The sequence below is a fragment of the Abramis brama genome (genome assembly GCF_963993115.1).
Source record: "Abramis brama genome assembly, chromosome: 21".
Taxonomy (NCBI): Eukaryota; Metazoa; Chordata; class Actinopteri; order Cypriniformes; family Leuciscidae; genus Abramis; species Abramis brama.
The window spans coordinates 29,447,663-29,469,848 of NC_139983.1; the positions used below are offsets into that span (position 1 = coordinate 29,447,663).

At 39.5% G+C, this 22,186-nt stretch overlaps 2 protein-coding genes across 3 annotated transcripts in view; one reads left to right on the forward strand and one right to left on the reverse strand.

Moving 5' to 3' along the window:
* gstz1 (glutathione S-transferase zeta 1) overlaps positions 1-22,186 on the reverse strand; it is a 54,993-nt gene that overhangs the window by 32,626 nt on the left and 181 nt on the right. The window contains exons 2-3 of one of the 2 annotated variants that reach the window (XM_084097427.1): positions 18,269-18,391; positions 18,048-18,110 (exon numbers count right to left, since the gene is read on the reverse strand). Coding sequence is in view for 1 of the 2 variants with exons in the window: in XM_084097425.1 (XP_083953551.1) it covers positions 18,269-18,348 (80 nt within the window). In the remaining variant the exon portion in view is untranslated. The remainder of the gene's footprint in view (positions 1-18,047; positions 18,111-18,268; positions 18,392-22,186) is intronic. The other variant, XM_084097425.1, reaches the window with a different exon arrangement.
* On the forward strand, positions 13,842-22,183 carry entpd5a (ectonucleoside triphosphate diphosphohydrolase 5a). The gene is made up of 13 exons (XM_084097423.1): positions 13,842-14,360; positions 15,153-15,232; positions 15,742-15,885; positions 16,358-16,433; positions 17,022-17,057; positions 17,150-17,238; positions 17,324-17,403; positions 17,512-17,573; positions 17,662-17,763; positions 18,516-18,659; positions 18,766-18,822; positions 20,045-20,160; positions 20,360-22,183. Exons 1-13 carry the CDS (start codon positions 14,078-14,080, stop codon positions 20,441-20,443), a joined length of 1,353 nt encoding a protein of 450 aa, XP_083953549.1. The 5' UTR covers positions 13,842-14,077; the 3' UTR covers positions 20,444-22,183.

Genomic DNA, 22,186 nt, shown 5'->3' on the forward strand with positions numbered 1-22,186 from the left:
AAATAAATACCTTGGGAGGGAATGCCGTATGCTGTGCCCACCAGAGATCAGGAACTTCCTGAATAAGAACATTTAGTGAAGTATCGCTGTAGGCTACATCTATAAATAAGTTTGCTGTAGCTTCAACAGGTTTGTTTTTGGCACCAAGAGGACTTCCCATTCTGTGGAACATATTTAAAAAATGCACACGTTTCATTCCAATTCATTTTCCTTCAATGGACATCAGGAAGGTGTCTGGTCAAACAAACCCTATGTTAGAAAACGTTGGAAATAGAGCTTGCACACCAAACTCATGGAAAGAATACCTGTTATAGGGCACAGCTTGTGCTTCCAGGTAGTGTGTGTTCTTATTTTTCAATTAATGGAAACTTAAATATTTATTGAAGTTCATTCAATGTTCATTTCAAAACAAAAACAGAAATGTAAGCTATACCTGCAGCCTTTAGAGCCACTGTGGCTCTTTTCATATATTTAACAAATTAGCATGTGCAGACAAAACGCTCTAATGTTAGCAATTGGCGATGGTTTGCTAGCAGTTTTTTTCGAAGCGCATTTATGCACTTTTAGGAATATATTTGATTCATGTATTTGTTATATTATATTGTTATATTGTTTTTGTCAATGAAATAAAAAAAATTGCCTTCCCAGTCAAGCATTTATCTAGCCTGGAAATCCAGACCCAAATATGAAAGATTACGGGTCTGGCATTGAGTAATGAAAATCGCCCCAACTCGAGGGGCGGCACCAAGCATGCATTTGAAAATCTCACTGAACGCAATTGGATAACACTACGACCAATCACTGTCGTGATTGCGCTGTCACTTGCGATGCCGTCATCTGTTTAGCTCGCCTCTGGCCCGCCTATATCAGATACACCGATGTGATTGGTGCAGCACGGCTACAAGGGCATAGTTAATGAGCATCATTACTCAATGCCAGAGTAACTCGCTTAACAAATTCAAATTGTGCTCTCGCGAGAACTCTGGATTTCCAGGGTAGCATTTATCTGCATTTTGGACTCAAATCTCATTTTGGATTTTAATCTCATTTCAGTGATTAAATTCAGCATTGTAACCCAAAATTTGCATAAAAATTACATTTTTGTTTTCTCTGGATGGAATAACATTCACAAACTTGGTGAATCCTGCAAAATAACATATATATGAGAAAGGAAATAGGGTCAATTTTGATTTAATGTTGACTAATGCCAGGTCACTGAGCGAGGAAATTTGCAAATCATCCATCTTAATTACCTTGGGCACTGCGAAATGTGTCAGAGGCGAGACCAGATGATGCAAAATTGCCATGGAACTCCCACAAACTGCGTTTACATCCCACTAAGTTACAATTCTGGGGCATTGGGCTGGTCTTGGCTCTGCTTAAGTCTGACTCATCTAATTGAATTAGGCTAACCTCAAGTGCTAGGTTTGGGGAAGCAGGTGAAGGATTGCCCCGTGGAAATACTCCAAATCTCCCTGGCAAGAGGCTTCCACCCATTTCCACATAAGTGAACTAGATAGGTGTTTTGCTGACATGGCTTAGGTGAACTAATCACGTTAAACTAACATGGTTCTTAGTGGCTATGAAAAGCTAAACACAATGACATTTACTATCATAATCAAACGCATGCCAGTGCTTCCCACACTGTGTTTGGAGAACAGTCCCATCCGGTCAAGGTAATCACTGGTTTAGGTGATGTATACCGTCTCCAAGGGGGAAAATATAGAATGTCACAATAATAACCTTTTTTTTTTTTTAAACATAGGTTATTTATTTTCATTTACTGTATGACAGTGCAGTTTGATGTGTAAAATTAGCCTATAATTGGAAAGAGGGTAGAATAGTGGACTGTAAAGTGCTAGCTGGGCGATCTTCACTGCTTCCTTCTGTAAGCAAATTTCTATACAAAGACACCATTTTTGCAGTGTTTTTTTTTTCTCTTCAAAAACCCACTCTTTTTTTTTTTTTCACTCGAGCTGCACTAGACTGTCTCCACAAGTTTATTTTCGAGAAGAGGTGTTCTATCACGTATTAAATGAAGGCTGAGTAGAAAGGGCTAAAATAATGCTACTATTATATGACATTTCTATGGGTGTCTAAAAAGTGGATGTTTCAAAGGTTGTTATTTTTTGTTGTTCTTTAAGCTTTCCTGCTGTTGTGCATTACCAGAAACTAAGGCGGTCAGGTTTTGGGACTGACAACCGCATTTCCTTACAGGTGTGAGTCTCAGCAAGAACCAATGAGGTTCATTCTCATGTTACGCAGCACATTTGAACTCCATCAAGAACCAATGAGGTTCACTCTCGTGTTACGCAGCACGTTTGAGCTTCATCAAGAACCAATGAGGTTCATTCTCGTGTTACGCAGCACGTTTGAGCTTCATCAAGAACCAATGAGGTTCACTCTCGTGTTACGCAGCACGTTTGAGCTTCATCAAGAACCAATGAGGTTCACTCTCGTGTTACGCAGCACATTTGAACTCCATCAAGAACCAATGAGGTTCACTCTCGTGTTACGCAGCACGTTTGAGCTTCATCAAGAACCAATGAGGTTCACTCTCGTGTTACGCAGCACATTTGAACTCCATCAAGAACCAATGAGGTTCACTCTCGTGTTACGCAGCACGTTTGAGCTTCATCAAGAACCAATGAGGTTCATTCTTGTGTTCCGCAGCACGTTTGAGCTTCATCAAGAACCAATGAGGTTCATTCTTGTGTTCCGCAGCACGTTTGAGCTTCTGTGAGAACCAATGAGGTTCATTCTCGTGTTACGCAACACGTTTGAGCTTCATCAAGAACCAATTAGGTTCACTCTCATGTTACGCAGCACGTTTGAGCTTCTGCGAGTACCAATGAGGTTCATTCTCGTGTTACGCAGCACGTTTGAGCTTCATTAAGAACCAATGAGGTTCATTCTCGTGTTACGCAGCACATTTGAGCTTCATCAAGAACCAATTAGGTTCATTCTTGTGTTACGCAGCACGTTTGAGCTTCATCAAGAACCAATGAGGTTCACTCTCGTGTTACGCAGCACGTTTGAGCTTCTGCAAGAACCAATGAGGTTCATTCTCGTGTTCTGCAGCACGTTTGAGCTTCATCAAGAACCAATGAGGTTCATTCTCGTGTTCCGCAGCACGTTTGAGCTTCATCAAGAACCAATGAGGTTCACTCTCGTGTTACGCAGCACGTTTGAGCTTCATCAAGAACCAATGAGGTTCACTCACGTGTTACGCAGCACATTTGAACTCCATCAAGAACCAATGAGGTTCACTCTCGTGTTACGCAGCACGTTTGAGCTTCATCAAGAACCAATGAGGTTCATTCTTGTGTTCCGCAGCACGTTTGAGCTTCTGTGAGAACCAATGAGGTTCATTCTCGTGTTACGCAACACGTTTGAGCTTCATCAAGAACCAATTAGGTTCATTCTCGTGTTACGCAGCACGTTTGAGCTTCTGCGAGTACCAATGAGGTTCATTCTCGTGTTACGCAGCACATTTGAGCTTCATCAAGAACCAATGAGGTTCATTCTCGTGTTACGCAGCACATTTGAGCTTCATCAAGAACCAATTAGGTTCATTCTCATGTTACGCAGCACGTTTGAGCTTCTGCGAGTACCAATGAGGTTCATTCTCGTGTTACGCAGCACATTTGAGCTTCATCAAGAACCAATGAGGTTCATTCTCGTGTTACGCAGCACATTTGAGCTTCATCAAGAACCAATTAGGTTCATTCTCGTGTTACGCAGCACGTTTGAGCTTCTGTGAGAACCAATGAGGTTCATTCTCGTGTTACGCAACACGTTTGAGCTTCATCAAGAACCAATTAGGTTCACTCTCATGTTACGCAGCACGTTTGAGCTTCTGCGAGTACCAATGAGGTTCATTCTCGTGTTACGCAGCACATTTGAGCTTCATCAAGAACCAATGAGGTTCATTCTCGTGTTACGCAGCACATTTGAGCTTCATCAAGAACCAATTAGGTTCATTCTCGTGTTACGCAGCACGTTTGAGCTTCATCAAGAACCAATGAGGTTCACTCTCGTGTTACGCAGCACATTTGAGCTTCATCAAGAACCAATTAGGTTCATTCTCGTGTTATGCAGCACGTTTGAGCTTCATCAAGAACCAATGAGGTTCACTCTCGTGTTACGCAGCACGTTTGAGCTTCATTAAGAACCAATGAGGTTCATTCTCGTGTTACGCAGCACATTTGAGCTTCATCAAGAACCAATTAGGTTCATTCTCGTGTTACGCAGCACGTTTGAGCTTCATCAAGAACCAATGAGGTTCACTCTCGTGTTACGCAGCACGTTTGAGCTTCTGCAAGAACCAATGAGGTTCATTCTCGTGTTCAGCAGCACATTTGAGCTTCATCAAGAACCAATGAGGTTCATTCTCGTGTTCTGCAGCACGTTTGAGCTTCATCAAGAACCAATGAGGTTCATTCTCGTGTTCCGCAGCACGTTTGAGCTTCATCAAGAACCAATGAGGTTCACTCTCGTGTTACGCAGCACGTTTGAGCTTCATCAAGAACCAATGAGGTTCATTCTCGTGTTCCGCAGCACGTTTGAGCTTCATCAAGAACCAATGAGGTTCACTCTCGTGTTACGCAGCACGTTTGAGCTTCATCAAGAACCAATGAGGTTCACTCACGTGTTACGCAGCACATTTGAACTCCATCAAGAACCAATGAGGTTCACTCTCGTGTTACGCAGCACGTTTGAGCTTCATCAAGAACCAATGAGGTTCATTCTTGTGTTCCGCAGCACGTTTGAGCTTCTGTGAGAACCAATGAGGTTCATTCTCGTGTTACGCAACACGTTTGAGCTTCATCAAGAACCAATTAGGTTCACTCTCATGTTACGCAGCACGTTTGAGCTTCTGCGAGTACCAATGAGGTTCATTCTCGTGTTACGCAGCACATTTGAGCTTCATCAAGAACCAATTAGGTTCATTCTCATGTTACGCAGCACGTTTGAGCTTCATCAAGAACCAATGAGGTTCACTCTCGTGTTACGCAGCACATTTGAGCTTCATCAAGAACCAATTAGGTTCATTCTCGTGTTACGCAGCACGTTTGAGCTTCATCAAGAACCAATGAGGTTCACTCTCGTGTTACGCAGCACGTTTGAGCTTCATTAAGAACCAATGAGGTTCATTCTCGTGTTACGCAGCACATTTGAGCTTCATCAAGAACCAATTAGGTTAATTCTCGTGTTACGCAGCACGTTTGAGCTTCATCAAGAACCAATGAGGTTCACTCTCGTGTTACGCAGCACGTTTGAGCTTCTGCAAGAACCAATGAGGTTCACTCTCGTGTTCAGCAGCACGTTTGAGCTCCATCAAGAACCAATGAGGTTCATTCTCGTGTTACGCAGCACGTTTGAGCTTCTGCAAGAACCAATGAGGTTCATTCTCGTGTTCAGCAGCACGTTTGAGCTCCATCAAGAACCAATGAGGTTCATTCTCGTGTTACGTAGCACGTTTGAGCTTCATCAAGAACCAATGAGGTTCACTCTCGTGTTACGCAGCACATTTGAGCTTCATCAAGAACCAATTAGGTTCATTCTCGTGTTACGCAGCACGTTTGAGCTTCATCAAGAACCAATGAGGTTCACTCTCGTGTTACGCAGCACGTTTGAGCTTCATTAAGAACCAATGAGGTTCATTCTCGTGTTACGCAGCACGTTTGAGCTTCATCAAGAACCAATGAGGTTCACTCTCATGTTACGCAGCACGTTTGAGCTTCATTAAGAACCAATGAGGTTCATTCTCGTGTTACGCAGCACGTTTGAGCTTCATCAAGAACCAATGAGGTTCACTCTCGTGTTACGCAGCACGTTTGAGCTTCATTAAGAACCAATGAGGTTCATTCTCGTGTTACGCAGCACATTTGAGCTTCATCAAGAACCAATTAGGTTCATTCTCGTGTTACGCAGCACGTTTGAGCTTCATCAAGAACCAATGAGGTTCACTCTCGTGTTACGCAGCACGTTTGAGCTTCTGCAAGAACCAATGAGGTTCATTCTCGTGTTCAGCAGCACGTTTGAGCTCCATCAAGAACCAATGAGGTTCATTCTCGTGTTACGTAGCACATTTGAGCTTCATCAAGAACCAATTAGGTTCATTCTCGTGTTACGCAGCACGTTTGAGCTTCATCAAGAACCAATGAGGTTCACTCTCGTGTTACGCAGCACGTTTGAGCTTCATCAAGAACCAATGAGGTTCACTCTCGTGTTACGCAGCACGTTTGAGCTTCTGCAAGAACCAATGAGGTTCATTCTCGTGTTCCGCAGCACGTTTGAGCTTCATCAAGAACCAATGAGGTTCACTCTCGTGTTCCGCAGCACGTTTGAGCTTCATCAAGAACCAATGAGGTTCACTCTCGTGTTACGCAGCACGTTTGAGCTTCAGCAAGAACCAATATTTGTTCTCGTGCGTCAAGCAGGTTCGGTTGAGCTTCTGTTTATGTTCACTGGTCAATGTTTATATGTGAATAAAAGCCTAAATTAAATCTATTCATCATATTAAGCGATCGAATCTCTTCTGTTCTGAAAACTCAGTTCATATGGATAGTTTTACGATCTCTTTATGAACTTTTTGAAGTGTCAAAGTGGTAGTTTTAACTTTTGGGTGAACTAACCCTTTAACGTGTTTAAAGCTTAATTTTTCGTCAGAGACTAATTTGCAGTCTACTGCTACGCAGTTGCGAAGTCCCCTTGTTTAAGCAGCAATGAACATGTGGCGCTAACAGAGACACTAACGCACACATATTTTTACATTAAATAATACATTTCATTTCATATCGTATACCCCCAGAACACTTGTAATATACGACAAGTATATTTAGACATGATACTTTAGCATCTTTTTTTTTCTTTTTTTTAAACTCCTTTTGTGGTCCATAAAAGAAAGAAGGACATAGGGCATTAGAACAACACCAGGGTGAATTTATTATTTAATTTTCATTTTAGGGTGGACTATCCCTTTAAGGACTCAATACAGGACTAACAACCGTATTCTTTTGCTGCGTGAACAAACATTTATTTGTTCACTGCTAATATGGAAAAGACCTTGAGGGTTTATTGCCTTTTCTGTCCATGCAGAACTTACAGTATAACTTTGCTGTAGTCTTTATTTATGTAACTTCAAGCTCAATGACAGTGTACGTTAGTGCAGTGTCATCTAACAGTTAGTCATTACAGCAAATATGGAGTTCTCTTTCCTGTTCCAGAACCAAAACGTTTAAAAGAAAATGTTTGAGAACAGAATGTAATTCTACAAAGCCAGTACCGCAACCTAAAGGGTTACTGGGATAAGTACAAAGTCTGACCTATGGCCTTTTCCTGTGATTCTGGGCAGAGAAAAGATAGTTCTTCAATAGCAAAATACCAGCTACCGATTCTATAATTAAAGACCTTATATTCTGTGCTTTATATTTTATTGACCACATTTAATGAACAACACTTAAAATTTCAGTTTAGAACTTTTACTGGAGTAAATTAAGTTTCCGCTGACTGGATCATCACTTTTATCACAGATTCATTCTGTTTTTGTTTTATTTTTCACATTCCTTTTTGTTCCATGAACAGTGTATAAAAAGGGACTGGAAACCTTCCAAAAATGTTAATCATAATAGATTTTTTTGGTAACACTTTATTTTCGATGGTCCACTTTAGACATTCTACTAACTATCAGTAACTTTGCAACTCCATGTCAACTAACTCTCAATTGAGTATTAGTAGACTGTCTGCTTAATATCTGCCAACACTTTATTTTGATGGTCCACTTTATACATTCCTCTGACTATAAGTAACTTTGCAACTGCATGTCAACTTATTCTACTAACTGGAACCAACAGTGTACTAACAGTCTACTAACACTCTAGTTAGTTGACATGTAGTTGCAAAGTTACTTATAGTTAGTTGAATGTATAAACTGGACCATCAAAATAAAGTGTTAACGATTTCTTACACTTTTGCAAAAATTTCAGTAACTTTCCAAAAATGTTGATAATTTATATAATAACAGGTCAATTTTTTTCCTGTAATTAATTGTGATTAATTGCCCCTAATATTAAAATTTCAAATATATTTTTATATTGTAATACATATTTTCACATTGAATCTCCAAATAAATGTAGAAACAATAAAGTATACAGTATAATCGAAAGCCATCAGTAACATTTAAAATATTATATAAAATGAACAGATTGATAAATGTAACATTTAAATGTATAAAACAAAATGTGATTATTTGTGGTATATGATGTTATTTCATAAGAAATGTTACTTTCTTCGTAGCAGGAAAAAATTGTGGGACCGAGCTAAATAAAATTTGTTGAGTAAAACTGAATTCAAAAACATAATTCAGACAGAATACCCATTATTAAAGAGCAGTCAACCATCAATCAAAATAATCTTTTTTTTTTTTTTTATGTGTGTGTTTTGGTTTGAAACACTGACACAAATTGAATCATAGCTGCCACTGTCTTAAGGTTTTGACCGTACTGTCAAACTGAATTAGGAGATGAATCTCCACATCAAAGGTCAATTATTCTGTGGTTGAATTTCATGCCTTTCTCTCTTCCTTTGCCTTTTCTAATTGCTGTCAAAAATGGCTGGGTCACAAGAGACACAGCTGGAAAATCCTTGATGAAATAACAGTTTGGCTGACTGAATTTCACCCTGTTTTTAGTCACATGTCAGACAACTTCACTTGTTAAAAAAAAGCAGACACTCACGTTCTATCGTTTTGTTTCCATTATCTAAGCTCTCTCTCAAATGTTTTATCACATAACGTGAATGCCAAAGGAAGTGGGCCTGGAAATGACATCTGAGCCCACCACAACAATACATTTACCAGGATTTTGCTAAATTGGCAAATATGAAATTTCCACGAGTGTCTAAAAAGGGGTGTTTTAAGGTTGTCCAGACCAAGCTTCTTGTTTTCTCTCTGCTGAACACTTATTGGGACCCATTTTTACCAGTATGAAGTAAGGGATGGTAAATGAAAAACAGCTGTTGACCAAAACAGCTCATTTTCAAACTTTAAAACGTGTGGTGTGATGTTACACTTCAATGAGCATTTGCAATGCATTTCATGATTGAAATACTGGGTTCATAAAACGCTTGCCTCAGCATAATAATAACTTTAGGGTTCAAGTTTCTTTGTGAGTTTTCTTTTGTAATTTGCCAGTTGCCACCACCAGCTCATTGGACACGTGAGGGACACAAAAACTAAAAAACTAAAAATGATGTTCATAATGTAATTCAATGTTGGCAAACATTGTCACTGAACATTCATGCTGAAACAAATAAATATAAAGCAAACTGAACAGGGAACATTCTCCGGTGACAGGATTATGGACATGTGGGTATTGAAGAATCTTTGGTCTCATTATTTTTTAGATGTGTTTTGAGTTTTTACTATGACAAATGCAACATCTCTTGAGTTTCATGTACAAGTGGAAAAAATAAACAGGCATTATTACGCACTTTATCTATGGGGAAAAACATGCAAGTTCCATGTGAAAATATGTGTATCATAACAGTTTTGGGGAAGCTGCTAAAATGTATTAAAGAAGGTCATTAGTGTTCATGTATAATGGTGAGTTTTGTAACTTGACAAGCAGTTTTATGCCTGCTACAGACTTCGATTTCGGCAATACTATAAGATCATTACAAATCATACTGTACGACATAGATCTAATAAACTTGGGTATGACATGTATGTAGACTGACTGTACGATGTTGACACCGTTGTTGACAAGTTAATATAGAAGAATAAAACACCATCACCATATGCTAGTGGTAAACAAATAGAGCAAGATAAATCACACTTTGGCAATTGAGGTTTTTATGTGCGCTGAAAATAAGAGAAGTAAGCGAAAGAGGAGAATATGGACACGGCCATTTCTAAGGAAAAGAAGCCAACTTGGCATGCCTATTTTGTAAATGGAGCTTGAGGTAAGTAGTTTTAAGTTTTAGCACCCGTCGCTTTGATCAATTATCGCAGGCTATCTTTGGTCGCAAGACCGCAACAACAGCAGTCTTTGAACCTCTCTCACTGTACGACGTTTAGGAGCCACGACCACAGAAATCACCACGATTGGTCATTTTTCATCTGGGACAGCCCAAAATCATACAATGTGTACCAGGCATAAGAAACAATTATATTTTGTTGTAGTTTACTGATTTATTTCTTTGCTGACAGTGCTGCTTAGTCTTTAGATAGAATCTTATTTTGATATTCATTCAATCAAAAGAGATTGGTTGTCATCACCCTATGATTTCATTTGAAAAACTGTTCAGTCTGTGGGGACTTGTGTATAAAAAAGGGGGTCACGGAATGGTCGGCACTCTGTTGTTTGCAACACTAGGGTGTAGCCTTCAGAAACCAAAGAATTGAGCGGTAACCGAGGCTGCATAAGGTTATGTAAGCAAAAGGGGTTCACTTCCAGTTCTTCTAGAGGAGAGCAGCTTCAGCCAGTGATTGACATACCATTGAGCCACCAAACAAATTTAAGATAAAAGCCAGTATTGCATAAGATTTGGATTAGCCACAAAACTTAAACAAAATTGCAGTTGACTTAGCAGATTCTCAAGGGCCACGCTTCTAAAAAAAAAAACAATGTAAACATAGCACAGAATCATTTTGAATCCATCCAGCAGCACCACCCTCGCATTGCATGCCTTGTACTCAAGTTATTTGCCGGCTTCCCAGCCGGTCATTTCTGTTCCGTTTTTGATGAAGCTGGAGTGTATCCATAAAACATTCCACAGGCAGAAAAAGGCTAAAGAACATATGTCAAAATGTCAGGGTGTAGCTACTATAACCTTATGGCGGCTCTTGGCTTTAAGTTCGTCTATGTTGTTGGGCAACTAAATATAAAGCTAATTGCTATGACAGAGATGAAAGAAGAGACACCCCTCTCCCACACCCCCCATATACAGCTGTCATTATCATCAAATCTGTCATTACAAGAATTGGTCTCTTCATTACGAGTTCTTGGGCCGGACACCTTTCACTGGGGTTGTACCTTTTCAAAAGATAAACTTTTGTTTCTTTTAGGTACTAATATGCAGCTTTAAGTTACCAATATGCACCCTTTAGTTACAAAAGTATATCTAAAAGGTATCACCAATTGTAAATAAAAATCTAAAACAATTTTAAGTGAAAGATGGGTGTTTTGATTGCCAAATAAAATTAATTTACATGTACATTCTATACTGGATCTTGTGTGAACATGTGACTTGCTAATGCACACAGGAGGGATTTTTCATCAAAACTGATTGTTGAAATTGGAAAATGACAATGAGTTAGTGTAAAAGCGAGTCACAGTGTACCGCCATTGTATTGAAATATCCAACATTCATTAAATGATCTACTTTTGCGTTTTGTAGAAGAATTAATACATGAGGATAAGTAAATGATGACATTTTTATTTTTGGGTGAACTATTACTTTAAAAAGCAATGCATATTCCATAAGGAATAACACATTCAGTTCATTTGCGCATGATCAAACCTCACAATTTTGTTGTCATATTTTTGTTTTATGCACTATAAAAGTACCCTATTGTTTTGTAACTCTGTTATAATTTAGATTAAAGAATGCATTGCGCATTCTACTGGGCTGGCAACGAATTATTCTAAATTATTATTGTTTCGTTGTGGCAAAACATGTTTCAGTCAACACTGCACAAATGGTTTGGATTGCGTCTGGCTTTGGCGCTCATCATGGCTTATTTTTTATTGCATCAGTCAAACATTGTACTGTAATTGCCCTGCTTTATGCCATAAATACTGTTTATGATGTATGTGATAATTCCATGCATGTACAGACTGCCTTGTCAGTAATTGTCTCAGATATGTGTGAACATAAGTGCTTATTTAGAGACCAAAAAAAAACAACAGCTGAGGGTGCTCTTAACAGCAGATGTAACAGTCACCATATTGTGGAGTGGTGCCATATAGACCTGTCCAGCCTGAAGGACAGAAATCCTCATGAAGCATCACAGCCTGCATATTTTTTATGACACTTGCAAGCCAGCCACCTATTAAATTAGTTCATAGATGCACTATACTGTTGCTATGGCACGGTTCAAAGTGTTAAAACGGTTGAAACTTGTCAGAAGTCAATATGAGGGCCTGCACATGCATGCTTGGCACGGGAGAAAAGACCATAATGGGGTACCGCAATTTGAAAAAAGAAGAAAAAGAGGAAAGAAAGTGTAATATTTTTAGTTCCAAATTACAACGTTGGAACTGTTGCTTTGCTCAGCCGACTGTCCGGGGACTGGAATGGCATGATGGGAGCGCAGCCACTGCCAAACTCCACCCAGGTCCCCTCCCTCCTTCCCTCTGCCCTCTCTGTGCTTCTCATCTCCCCTCGAGGCACTAAAATCGCAGACCTGGCTCCACCGCCCCTTATTTCTCCTTTTCCCTGTCCCTCAGCTGGGTCTCACCGGCAGTGGCAATGAAAGCCATTCTTAACTCGACGTGCGGTGAACCACTTTCATTAGTTGCAAGTGAAAGAGAAAAAGACATGTCATCGTAATGCAACCCTTCCATCGGGCCTGAATTTTTTAGGATTGCACAACAATTCATTAAAGCAACCCTCCTTGATGTGAGACCAAGGTTCACAGAGTCGAGAAAATCCCTCTATAACCCTTCTGTTCAGTTCATATGAGATTTTCAATGGTGTCTGCTCCTGCACACAGGATCTGAACCCTACATGTTTTTTTCTGTCAAAACCAATAAAGAAGAAATAAAGAAGCTTTGCAAAAGCTTCTTCCACCAAAGAAAATGCAATCCCTCATACGCTTTCTCTCTGCATAGTCCTAAAATATCTTCTTGCCTGGCTACAAGTCTTTGAAAATAAATTGAAAAGAAAATAATTTAGCCAATTTAGTCATTTACCTCTGAAACTGTAAAGTGTTTTGTGTCTAAAATGTGACCCTACGTGTCCTGAGTACAGGATCTTCCACTACTCTGTGGGCACTGAAAGTACACAGACACAGAAGTTTACCATCTGCCGTGCCAAAATACCTGGCAACTGATGTGAAAACAACACAAGAATCATTTGTCTACCCTATGCTTGAGCTCTGAAGTTTAATGATAATAATGCCATTTTATATCCTTGCCACAAACTCCTTCAATAAATTAGATAATGTCTACATCTCTTTACACCTCTTTTAAAGCGAGCAACGGAGGGAAAAGCCCTATTTTAGAAATTACGAGACAAATAACTCAAATTAACTACATGTAACACAGAATCTCAAGATCCCAGTTAAACGGTGGTTTAAGATTCTTTAGAAGCCAGTTCATGATATAACTACTATTCTTGGAAAGGAAACTGGCTTGCAGCAATTGGAAGCTTTTGCATGAGTAGGTTTTAATGCTTGTTAGGAGAAAGAAAAAGTGGTGAAGTAACAAGACTGGCCGTAAGTAGAAAGTAAAGCTGTAAGTTTTAATTAAGTACACCCATAAAATGTATTTTTAAACCAATGCATTTACTCCTAGCAATCCAACTGGTTTGAAGTCTTAATATATACTCTCTTTTGTTCTTCTGGAGACATTTTAGCAGCATCTAAGCCACTTCAGATGATGGGGGAGGGTATTGCCAATTTGAACGCCTTGCACGTAATTGACGAGAAAGAAACAACACTCTTTAGCAGGTATTCCATGTCCATTTTTTATAAGTAAGGGGAGGGGATGGTGGAGGATGGATTTCAGAGGGCTTGCTATGGAGAGGCTCAGGATTGGTGGATGCCGTTGTTTGGCATGGCCCCCTGCCAAGAACTTATGTCTTTATATACTGTAAACAGATGACCGACCAGTCCCGAGTGTGTCTCTGTGTTCACCCTCTCTTTCTGGGCTCTCTCCATCTTCTCTTTCTGCCCTTCTTCATCTTTTCTGTAGACTTTCGCTGCATCTGCACACCCTTCAAGACTTTCAACAAGACCGGGCAAAAACAGCAAACACATCCTCCTCCATAAAAACTCTTGAGTCACTTTTCGACAAACCGCCAGTCAAGCCTTCAGCTGTTTGTAGTGTCGGCGTGGGAGAAAGAAACCATGTCTCAGCAGATGTTGCTCTTGACGGTGGTGTCCATGTGGCTTTTTGCCGGGTACTTTCTGGCAGAGGCAACATATTCCAACCACCATATGCACAACCGCTATCGTGCGTTCAATTACCATACCAACATGGACAATCAGCTTCCTCCAGAGGTACCTGTGGTGAAGGAAGCAGTGGCCCCTCGTCCGGTCAACTTCAGTCGCACCTTTTATGGGATCATGTTTGATGCTGGCAGCACCGGCACCCGTATCCACATTTACAGGTTCATTCAAAAAGACCCAGGTAAGTCTCTCCATGTCCTTTCGCCATATCCCCTTTTTACGCACTAAATGAGCTCTGCAGATCCCCAGGTTACCTACTTGCTCCTCTTGTAGCCAGAGTTTCAATATTTTCCTCTCCAGATGTGTTGCTCTGATTGTCCTGACTCACATCCATGCTTTGGTGTAGCTTAGACCATGAACTCAGAATGATCTTGAAGAGTCCCGCCTTGCACACTCTGTGAACGGCTGCCCTCTTCATTTCTCTCTTTCTCTCTCTCTCTCTCTCTCTCTCTTTCTCTTGATTTCTTTCTTACTGCATCCCTCTCAGGAGCCTGTGGCTCATAGCACGTCTGCTTACTGTGTCTGTGTTTGCCGTGGTTTATTCACTGCATGGTGTGAAGGCAAACAGAAACACAGGGGTGGGAAGAGGAAAGAGGGATGGAGAACGATGGGTAATAAGCAGCTGCAGTTTCATTTAATAAATTGCAACCCTGAGCAATATGTTAAAGATTATGGGTTTGAGCTGATAATGCAGTAATCGGTTCCCCAAAACACCCATCAAATGGAGACATGGCATCACTCCTGATGAGGTAAACTCTGAGCCTTGAGAAACTCTTAATTTGCCTGTCTGGAAAAATCTTGGTGGTCGCCATTTGTGGTAAACATACAATAACCAAAAGTCTCTGCTCATGCACAATAACCTTTTAAGAGATGGAGTCAAGTTGCCCACAGTCCATCGCTAATGTGCACCTTCTAATAGCATACGTCTTCAATTGTCCCCTCTGACATTTCTGTCTGTCTCTGTGTCCCACAGCGATGCTTCCAGTGCTTGACAATGAGATGTTCCATGCCGTGAAGCCTGGATTGTCAGCGTATGCAGATATGCCTGAAGTGGTAAGCCACTAACTTTCTTATAACATCAGGGAAAGTTATTTCTATTACATTCTAATGTCTTTGACTTTTTCCAGTCTTGTCTGTGCAGTGCAGATGGAGAAAGCATATATATATATATATATATATTTCCACTGAAGATAACTCAGCACTATGGAATTATAGACTGTGCAATGATTCTTTACTTTAGTTTGTGACCACACAGTAATTTCTCTTTTTGCAGATGTACTTTTTGCAGATGTTCTAATAAATAAAACTGTTTTATGCCAGTATTCTACTGATGGGTTTTTCTCCCCATGATCAACTATGTAGCCATGAGCCAAGGACATTGAAATGGTTAATTATTCTGCTCTCCATTGAAAGACCTTGTAGCTGGTAGACAAACAAGATGCCAGTTCAGCCTTTTATAGATCATATTATGTTACAGGACAGGGCTAGGATGGTTCCTTTGAGTTCTCTTTGAGGAACTGTGGTGTATTTGCAATAATATGTACATTTTTTCCATTTGCTAGGGGGGAGAAACCCTTAGGCAACTGCTGAAGGTGGCAAAGAAGACGATTCCCAAAGAGGAATGGATACAAACACCTGTGGTTCTGAAAGCCACTGCCGGCTTGCGCCTGCTGCCTCAAGAAAAAGCCAAAGCCCTGTTGGATGAGGTAAGGCTTCCTCTCTTTCTCAGACAATTTGGTAGAGAAACCAACCATCCCAAAGGGATGCAAACCACGTTGTGTGCGAGACAGAGAGAAAGAAAGACAGGAAACGTAAGAGAGAAGAGAAACCAATACTGTGCAAAAGCAGCTGTTCTGAGGCTGTCTGGAGTTAAAGGAACCCAAATGCCTTTTGAATTATCGTATTCAATGCCACCACACCAGCCGCACTTGTGGTTTCTAGCTTGCCCAGTTTCAGACAATTTTGCCCAAGATTGATTCAGTGCGCTTCCCGTTGACTCCAGATAAAAAGAGCCGGCTTGAATATTTATGTTGTAACAACCAAATGGTTTCTTTTCTTTTTTTTATGGTGCACACTACAGAGGAACACATGAGTCATGAACTCTTAGATTTCATTACATTGTAGAGTTGAAATTGTACACTATGGTTAATACATGTAAATTCTGGTTTGTGTCCTTAGGTCAAAGAAGTTTTTGACGACTCTCCTTTCTTTGTGCCAAACAACAGTATCACCATAATGAATGGCACCAATGAAGGTACTATAACTTTTCTCTCTTTAACATATCCAAGATAATGAAGCACAAATGTAAATTAAACCCATGATGCAATGCACAGACTTTGAAACATCCCTTTTACCCCAGCTTTCCTGTGTCTGTTATTGTGATAGCGACCTGAGTATTTAATATAGCTGTCTGGATTAAACCTTGTCTGGAAGCCTCCCACGCGCAATATAAAATAATCCTCCACATTTTTTAATTTAAGTTGACATTCGTTTCACGCAAACCCAGACATTCGCATACTTGTCCGGTGGTTTTATGAGGTGTGACTAATTTCACATCTCAGACATGTTTAATTACCTGGGCTGTTCTTTGATGGCCCCAACATAAGATGTATACTTTCTATGAAGACATTAGTGACAAAAACCTTAATAATGAACATGCAGTACTGTATTTACTGAATATGTCTATAAAAAAAAAACACTTGCAGGTGTCAGATATCAAACTGTTTCAAATGTTAAATAATGTCTGAGTGGTGACTGGTGTTTACCATATTATTTAGAGTTAAAACTTGATTTTTAGTATTCAAATTATGCATCTCAGTAACATGGATTCTCTATCTTACAGGGGTATTGGCATGGGTTACAGTAAACTTCCTCACAGGTAAAGTATTGCTAAAAATATGTTTTTCATGGATTTGGATGACTGATATTAAAGTTAATTTTACACAAGTTTATTATACTTTTGTATTGCAGGTCATTTGTATGCTAAAACAAAGAAAACTGTTGGGATCCTGGATTTGGGTGGAGGTTCAACTCAGATTACGTTCCTTCCTAAATTAAAGGTATAAAGATAAGACAAAAGTTGGCATACTGGCTAATATGTTTCAGTATTACACTGCCTTACATTGACACTGTTTTCTTTCACAGAAAACTGTGCTGTCTGCTCCTCCAGACTACATTGCCAAAATCAATATGTTCAACAAGACTTATGAGCTGTATACTCACAGGTCAGATAACTTGATGAAACAATAGTTATGTTGTCCCTTTTCAGACAAAGACAAACAATATGCAACAATTTGCATATTCATCGTTTTTACTCTTTTTCCCATTTGCAGTTACCTTGGAAATGGATTAATGGCTGGCAGACTGGCAACTCTTGGTGCTCTTGGTGCTGATGGTAAATATTAATGTTTTTTTGTTTGTTTGTTTACTTTATGTTTTATAATTGATGATTAATATATTTTCTCACAATGTTCAACCTTCAGGACTTGACTGGAAAGTTTTCAGAAGTTCTTGTTTGCCAAAAAAATTCAGAGAAGACTGGAGCTTTGGTGACAACACCTACAAAGTCAGTGGAACCCCAGATGGTGAGTGACCTCAGATTAAGAATAGAATAAAGTTAGAATGAATCAATGTACTTTTTTTGCATACTACAAGTATTATTGTGATCAATTCATTGTCATACTCCAAAGTTGAACAGAGACTGCTTTTCACGATTCAATACATTTTCAATAGATAAAGTCTTACAATACATATCTAGTCCTTTTTTATTTTCTATATCCTGTTACACAAAAATGTCACACTCACATTGACTTCAAGCTTCCATTTATGAGTCAGAATATAACAGAATTTAAAATCAATTTGATTTTACCTTAGTTAACTTATCTGGGGGTTTTCCTCTATATTTACCGTCATTTCTGGCTCCACAGAAATACTAAAATGAACATTGTATCAAAGCAGAGAGAAAATAGTTCACTCAACACTCTTGATTCAACACTCTCATAGGAATATAAAAATTAAACTAGTTCAGTTACGGGCTTGACATTTAGCCTGCCCCTTTCTCCCTTCAGCAATGTTGTAGTGCAGATTTACCAGTTATGATGGGCCTTGTTAAGCAGTCCATATGGTTTCCAACTGGTAGAAATGACCAACCAGTTCCAGCTCCAGGTCATATGAAAGCTGCCTATTTGGAGCTTCCTGGGAGGAAATCTTTCCCTGGAGTATTTGAGAGAAAGGACAAAGTTAGGTTTATGATAAAGGGCAGTGAGGTAAAACTGCAACTGCAATTTACGAGATCTCAGTAACAGGAGTATAAATACATTTGGTCCTTTATTTCCAGGTTATGCAGGGTACAAGTTGTGCTACCAAGAGGTGACGCGAGTGGTGAGAGGAATTGTGCACCAGCCCTTTGAGGTCAAGGGAAGCAGCGTCTTCTATGCCTTTTCCCATTACTATGACAGAGCTGTGGATACCGGTCTCATTGGTGAGTAGGATTACATTAGGGATAAGGGTCAATGTTACGGAATGTCTACACATGCATCGTCTTTAAAAATTATGCTGAACAAACATGTATTGTCTCAATCCTTTAGACGGATCTCGTGGTGGTACTGTGGAAGTCAGGGATTTCAAAAAAAAAGCCAAAGAAGGTAAGACCTTGGACATTCTCCCAATCTCCAATGAACACTCGGGTCAAAGTCTTGCCGCACACATTGCACAAACATAAACCCTTGGTGCTTATTTGCATTTGAGGTTCTCGACAATCACACTGGCTTCACAAAATGATAGCTCTGCCACCACATAAACATAGGTTGCGCCTCTCCCACACAAATACTTCTACCTTCTTTTGTAACTCTCCAACCCGCTATCTCAGCTTTTCCATGCCCTTTGCGTAGAAGATTATGTTATGAGTTCTTGTACAGAATGTGACGCATACGTCAGTTTGAGACCTGAAACTGATTCATAGAATATGGCTCACGTGGAAGATTGTGTCAAACAGTAAATGTCCACAGAGAAGATTTATCACTAGGGGGAATGAGTTGGCGCCTTATGTAAGGCGTTTATTTGTACACTGACACTGTCGCATGGTCCCGATGAACCACATTTGGCACATTGGTTATCCCAATGGCAGCAGCCCTGTGGGTACTCCCTCCTCCCTGACCGTGAGACAACACCTAATGCCCAATATCTAACTGGAGGCAGGCAGGACTTAATGTCCCACTCTGTGTGGGAACACTTGCTTGGCATGTCTCATGGTTTGGAGCACGATCAGCACACGTGTATAAAATTATTCTTTTGTTCTTCCCCTCTTCCCAAACTTTCACAAGTCACCTTGTCAGCTGGAGGAAAAACAAAACATTGGGAAGACCTGTTTCACAAAGATGTGCTAGACGGTTGTAGCAAACACAGTGCTGGTGCCTCAATGTCTTACGTAATTTTCCCCAGACTCTGACACACAGTAGCCTGACAATCAACAGTCTGTCCTCACTAGATAGTGTATACACTATGCTTATCTCATGTGGGAGTCTTTTAGTCTTTTAATCCTGTCTTTATGTATTTTTATTGCCCAATTCTACACTCACAGAGTTACAAAATGTTTACATTGTCTGTGCAAAACTCATTGCCATTTGCAAAGGTTTTCAAAGTAGTTATTAGTTCTAGGGTGTTCTGGGTACTGGGTAGTACTTTTTACTCAACAAGCCACCCAATTTGAGGAATAACTCATACAAACCGTGTGGGAGGATAAATGCGTCAAGGTTTAATACTAAGGCTTAAGCGTTTTTGCTTAAAATCCTTAACTGTATGAGCAATCGTTGCAGCTTCCCATAGCAAGCACAGCTAATTATAGTTATTTTCTTTTTCTTAATCAAGTGTGCAACAAGATGACTAAATACCGCCCAATCAGCCCCTTTTTGTGCATGGACATGACCTACATCACATGCCTACTGAAAGAGGGATTCGGCTTCAAGGATAGCACTGTTCTGCAGGTGAGGCTGAAATATTAAAACAACAATTTAAAAATGGGAAACTCCTGTGAAGCTTGAACAAATTTACAGGAAATACACTATGCAGGAGATCTCAAACCTGTTTTCTGTACATTTTTGATAGTGCCTAATTAAAGTGCCAAGAACATTCCTTGGCGGCACAATTTTAGTCATAGATTAATGATCTTCTTTTTCTTCACAGCTCACCAAAAAGGTGAATAACGTGGAGACAAGCTGGGCACTCGGCGCCATCTTTGATCATTTCCACAATCTCAACATTCATTAAATCCTGCAGTTTTGTGGATACCAGCATAAAGGGGGAGCACATGGGGCAAGCAGGGGGGAAATCTCACCTGGTCAAGCAGTCTCCCCCCTTCCTCCTCCCCTAAAACTCTTAAGTGGGTTTCAGATCTGTCCTGCACTGCAGCCCTGTATCTCAACACTCTCCTTCCTCACCAACTAAACACCCAAAGAACTGTTCACAAAGAAATCACTATATTTTTGTAAAGATGGCCAGGCCAGTCTGCTATTTCTACTGTATGTTTACATTTTTTTTTCAGCTGTCGTCTTAGACCCATTCAAAGCTCTTGATTCATGCTGTTGTGCAGGGTATTGTGCAGTGTGATGCATGTAAAACTATTGCGTTGAGTAGTGTAGCTTCTGTAGCTTCTTCTACAGTTATCTGTTATTAGTAGTGCTTGCACAGTAGTGTAGTGCTGTTTTAGGTTATGGTGAATTATATTGAAATTTCCATGTAGTGGCACGTAACACTTTAACGTAGCTGGAAGAGCTACAGCCATCGGTCAATGTTTTAGTTTGGGATCTAAACTTAAACTGGGGATGATTGGACAGGTGCGGATCAGAACAAATCAAATATAGTCACTTTACATGGGCACATGAATGCTGTTTTACATATTAATGAATAATGCATGTATTTACACGTATCTGTTTGAATGGTAAAGAGGTTTCCATAGCTGAGTTGTAGAGCTGAGGTGGAAGCTTTTCAGATAGATATCATTTTTGGTGAAATTCTATAGGTGCTTTTTTTAACCGAGGTCTAACCAACCATGGTTTTTAACACTGAATGGCATGCAGTTTAATACACTTGCACTGCAGCCATCATCAAATTCAAAAGGTATACAAATGCTTACATGGCTAAATCCTAGTATAAATGGTCTACTAAAATATAACTCAAATGACTACTGGTCAGAGGTTATTAAAGTAGATATTATTCATTACTGTATTTAAACAGTTATTTTTACAACAACATGCAAACAGAGTTTAGAGAACCTTCAACCTCTTTTATGTCTTTAAACTTGGGTTAGTTATTGTGGATGGTTTTAGGTAGTTTTAAGGGGTCATAATGTGGAACAACGTTAAAAAGTTGCTGCTGTGTATGCACAGATGCTCAGTTGTAATTGGGCAAAATTAAGTCAGATTTTGTTCAACGTGACAGGTGCATACTGCTGACAGATTTAGGACCAGTGTCAGAAAGTAAGTCTTTGCTCACTTGGCAGTGTCATGTTAAGTGCGTTTTGTGAATTATTGTACAAATATTTATTACATGGATACTTGCTGAATATGCTGTGTGACGTTGTTGCATTTCTTAATCCATCAGCTTCAGTATACCTTTATATGTCGGTTTTCTACGACTGTATATATCAGTAATTTACTCTTTTTTTTTTTACCAATTGTGTGTCATAGTTCAACATGACATGGGATTATCATGTATGCTTCACCATTTTAAGTGGTATTCTCTACAGCAAATGCTATAAATATGCTTTCCAAATCAATGTTGTGTATATTGTACATGTATGAATAAAACATGAATAAAAATCTGTTGTTGAATACATTTAACCAACAAACTTGATCTTTTGGATCATCAAGTAACTTATATAAATTCAACTTGAAGTATTCTTGAACTACTGATATTTCTCTTTATTATTCTCTCAGTGTATAGTTACAGTGTAGAATGATAATGAATGTAATGAAAATAAAAACTTGATGTTCGTGTGTATCAGAAACTAAA